Source organism: Gymnoscopelus braueri, assembly GCF_963280865.1.
Source record: "Gymnoscopelus braueri genome assembly, chromosome: 8".
NCBI lineage: Eukaryota > Metazoa > Chordata > Actinopteri > Myctophiformes > Myctophidae > Gymnoscopelus > Gymnoscopelus braueri.
Genome location: NC_137609.1, coordinates 12,591,938 through 12,596,489, shown reverse-complemented (window position 1 = coordinate 12,596,489; position 4,552 = coordinate 12,591,938). Strand labels below are relative to the sequence as shown.

The window sequence follows — 4,552 nt, the reverse complement described above, 5'->3', positions numbered from 1 at the left end:
AACCTTAAAAGCTTATGTACAGCTCAAGAGCTACATGGACATTTAACCACTTGAACCCCAGCATCCCTATTCTAGGGGGAACATTCAAGCCAAAAATAGCTGATCTTGTAGTTCAATTAAGAATAGAGGGTTTAAAGGCAATGCGAAAACATTCTGAACGTGCTACTTGTGGACAATTTGCAGAAAAAACAATGCGTCAACGTCCTAAGTTACCTTGTTCTCAGTTTTATCTCCATCTCATGGAGAAATAACGCCTGGAAAAAATACTACTGCCAAAATGATGTAACCATGCAAAATTACAGGAAGTACAGGGCTGCATGTTGTCCAGCCTACTGGAACTTCCTGTAGCCCTGCACTTCCTGTACCTCCAGTTAGGCACTTTTCGGCAGTAATTCTCACCCAGCCTAGGTCCAACGTTTGCTGGGGGAGTGTGCTGGTTGGCCAAGCCTCTCACTGAAACAGAACACAGTGGGCAGGCAGCTTGACTTAATAATTAAACAGATTTCAACATAAACAGTTTCCAGCCTCACTGACAACCTCTGAAGGGGCTCATTCATTGATGGTGAATTGAACTATTCTGTCAAGTAGTACAATATACCATTCCCATTCGACTATGGACAACTCTACAACAAAAACTGCCAATGGAATAAATGGACAGACCAAAATTGAACAAACAGATGTTATTACTCATAAGAATGATTCCAATGTATGCTGTGGTCCATGCCTTAAATGCACCAAAGCCTGGATACCCGCGGACTACAAGAATGAGATAGTTCAACTTTTAAAGCTAGCAGGACCAGTGGTAAGAATGACTTTGGATGCACCATGTACTGTAAGATAATATAGTACACTCGTTAGAGTTATTAGGGTTGAAATACTAATTAAGATTGTGTTTTATTATTAGTAATGCATTTATAATCCGACTCGATATTATCTATCATCTATCATCGTAGCGAAACCCAAATTGACCTGCTCACCTACAGTAGCTGCTATATCTGTAGCTATACAGTATGTGTCATACTGTATAAGCACATTGAAAGCTATTAATACTCTCAACTTACTCTGTAGCCTATTAATGTTCCCTCCGCCTCTGTCACTAGGTTGACAGCAAATTAGGATCCTAATAAACAATAAACAATAGCGCCACTTCAGTACAACCATGTCCTGAATTTGTGGGGAATCATCTACTGTACATACAACAGTATCTCAGCAATTTAGATTTGTTAGATAAAGCAGACCACCAATTGCCAATTTGTGTGTGTCTGGTTGGTTGGCTGACTGGCTGTCACAGCGATAACTCGGACAGTTTTTATCCGATTTGTATCAAACTTGTCAGATGACTGTAACACAGAGCATGAGACGTACTGGTGGGTGTAATATATCTCTGGATGATTTTCTAGTTGTGTATATGAGGCCTGTATTAAACATTTGAAAGACTCCTAAACCATGGAGAATCCATTGAGGAAAAACGTCCTATTGCCTAGTGTTTCTCAATGTTATTACCAAACATGGTGTAGTGTTATTATGAATGTACAGGCCTGTTTGTGTCCCTTAAACAACATTCACAAGCCTCTCCCGTACCAACAGCAGAAACTATGTGGTAATGTACTATATGTTCATTGTGTCTTGGCCCAACAAACGTTCTTGATTTGTCAATGAGTAACTGAAGATGTTTTGCCAAGTTTTAAACCTCAGAATATATCCTTAACTGGACTGAATAGACAAGGGAACATGGTCAAAAATAACCACAATGGTCATTTTAGCCAATCATCTACAGTATATTCTGTCATAACTCTGGCATAAACTTTGTACTGGGTGGAAGAGGACACTTGATGTCTGACTGAGATATTAATGTTTAAAGCCAGCTATCAAAGCCTTGTCATCATAGTTGTTTCTTCTGTTTTAACAGCAGAGCCCTACACCAGCCATAACTCTTTGATCTGATTTGAGTTCACAAACATAAAAGAACCACTGCATAACCGTACAGTAGCCTATGCTCATTACACACCAAATGATGCTTGGAACCATTATAGTGTCAGAAGAAACCAATGGGCCTCATTCAGCAACGGTACTTAAGAGGAAATCTCTTCTTAAACCCACTTAAGAAGTTTTTAAGAAGATTTAGGTATTCTCCAATGTTTTCTTAGCTGTGATCTGTTCTTAGGTAAGAACAGAATCTACGCATACTTTCTTAAGAGGATTTTTTTTCTTAGACCCATTTAAGAGGTTTTTAAGAAGATTTTGGTATACTCCAATGTTTTCTTAGCTGTGATCTGTTCTCAGGTAAGAACAGAATCTACACACACTGATGAGCACTCTTAGGCTGGCCTTTGAGTTCTTAAGTGTGACATATTTGTGCAAAAATAATTAATTCTCGAAGTTTCTTCAATTCTACAGTTGTATAATATAGGATTTAAATTACAATAATATTTTTATCATATCTTTAGAGCAGTGGTTCTCAAAGTGTGGTCTGGGGACCCCCAGGGGTCCTTCAGGGAGTTTCAGGGGGTCCACAGCAAACGAAGAACAGTTTAATCACTTTAACCCTATTTTATACTTTGTTTGAAAATAGCCGATCTACAAGCTCACAACACGTCCCATTACTGTCCATTTTGAGCTTGTAGATCGGCTATTTTCGAGACATTTTGATAAATCTTGAAACATTTTCCCTTGCAGAAAATATTTTCAGGTGGGGGTCTGCAGCCAAAAGCATGTCAATTTGGGGGTCCTTGACATGAAAATGTTTGAGACGGGTCTGAAATTACAATCTAACCCAAACGGACCCGGTTGAGTTGAAGCCCAAGCCCCATACCTACCCCATAACCCCCCACCCACCCCACCTCATCACCCCCCATACCCCCACCCCCATATCCCCGACATTCGCCACACCCCCATTTTCCAGTCCCCTTCCTACCTGAAAGCCCCCCTATACCCACCCGTCATACCCATCCCCCCCACATAGCCCCCTACACCCCTCCTTGCACCACCATATCACCCACCACACCCCTATTTCCACCCCATTACATACCAAGCAGCTGCTACCTTAAAGACCCTCCATATCCACCCACCAGCTTTCAGTAATAAAATGTTTTATATCCACTACTAACGCTACTCCTGAACATGAAAGATGGATAAAATATTTAACAGCTAATTTCAGAAAATGTACATTGATGTCTAGTGGTGATATGTTGATTAATGTGAGAGAAATAATAAAATACATTCATTAATTCAATAAAATAATTTGCTGTTCACTTCAGAAGTACCTCCACATAACTATTAATTAATTTATTTTTATGTTTGGAGTCTGGTGTTCCACCATAGTTTAGGTATTCTTTACTTCATTCTCCCAATTTTATTTCTGTGTGTGATTTCCTGTGATTTCTGTGTGCAGCAATCACACACAGGTGTGACTGCAGGCAGAGCCATGCAGTCATGCCTTATATGGGGATTGGTGGGGCGGCTCCCTATGGTAATTAGGATGAACTGGCACACCCCTTCAAGTTACGAGGATTGGGATTCATCATCATCAAGAACATAGTTACGAACAATTCTGCCTTTTAAGAACGTTTCATGAATCTGACTCAACTTCTCTTAGGAATTCACTTAGGAAGAAATGTAAGAGGAAACATTAGGAACTTATTGCTGCATGAGGCCCATTGTCATTGTATATAAACGTTCTCTGTGGTACACAGAACTGAATTGATTGATGATGCAATATCTACAGCATTTTTAAGAAAGTTTTCAACCTTTTTAAGAAATTATATTTTCTGTGTATAATCAACCATGCTACCATGCATTGTGATTCTTTACAGCTTTGATGAGATACTGAAAAATAAAATGAGATGATAAAATAAGATAAGGAAGGATAACACGGTTTAGAAATATCCTGAGTTTCCTTTTGTATTTCAGGTCATCTCACAGTTGATGATGTTTCTGGTGGGTTTTATCAGCATGGTATTTTGTGGACACCTGGGCAAGACAGAGCTTGCAGGAGTGGCAATGGCAATCGCTGTAAGAAAACTCAGTATACAGTCTAATAACATCTGTTCCTGTAGAGACCTCTCATTGTGGAATGTTTGGAGGGTGGTGGTTGTCTGTAGGAAAGAAATACACAAATTAATTCATTTATAAATGTTTTTATTGACAAAAATGCATATACAGTACATTAACATATATTTTTTACATATCTGTCAAAAGGATAGAACACATAAAGGTTTGAGAGCTTATTTTCATTGTCGTCCTTTGAGTGCAAATGTGTGGGTAAACTGAGTGCCACACGTTTCGGGGTGGAAACTTACCATATTTTGAACATACTGTATAGGTGATAAGCTAGCCTTTCCCTTTGTTGTCAGCCCTCCAACATTCTGGTTAAAAAACATCTTTGCCACTTTCATTGTGCTTTTGAAGAAACATAATTGAAATTATTCATGAATTGTGCCTGGACCAGATTTAATTTAAAACATTTTTGTTTTCAATCTAGGTGATTAACGTCACTGGTATATCCATTGGCTCTGGTTTGGCATCCGCCTGTGATACTCTAATATCTCAGGTA

At 39.1% G+C, this 4,552-nt stretch overlaps 1 protein-coding gene across 1 annotated transcript in view; it reads left to right on the top strand.

The window, feature by feature from the left end:
• Positions 1 to 715: 715 nt before the first annotated feature.
• Positions 716 to 4,552, top strand: part of LOC308090686 (multidrug and toxin extrusion protein 1-like) — a gene marked incomplete at its 3' end in the record, with an annotated part of 18,446 nt that continues 14,609 nt past the window's right edge. Inside the window, exons 1-3 of the mRNA XM_080435951.1 lie at positions 716 to 802; positions 3,910 to 4,011; positions 4,481 to 4,549. Coding sequence (XP_080292077.1) covers positions 3,925 to 4,011; positions 4,481 to 4,549 — 156 coding nt within the window. The 5' untranslated portion in view covers positions 716 to 802; positions 3,910 to 3,924. The remainder of the gene's footprint in view (positions 803 to 3,909; positions 4,012 to 4,480; positions 4,550 to 4,552) is intronic.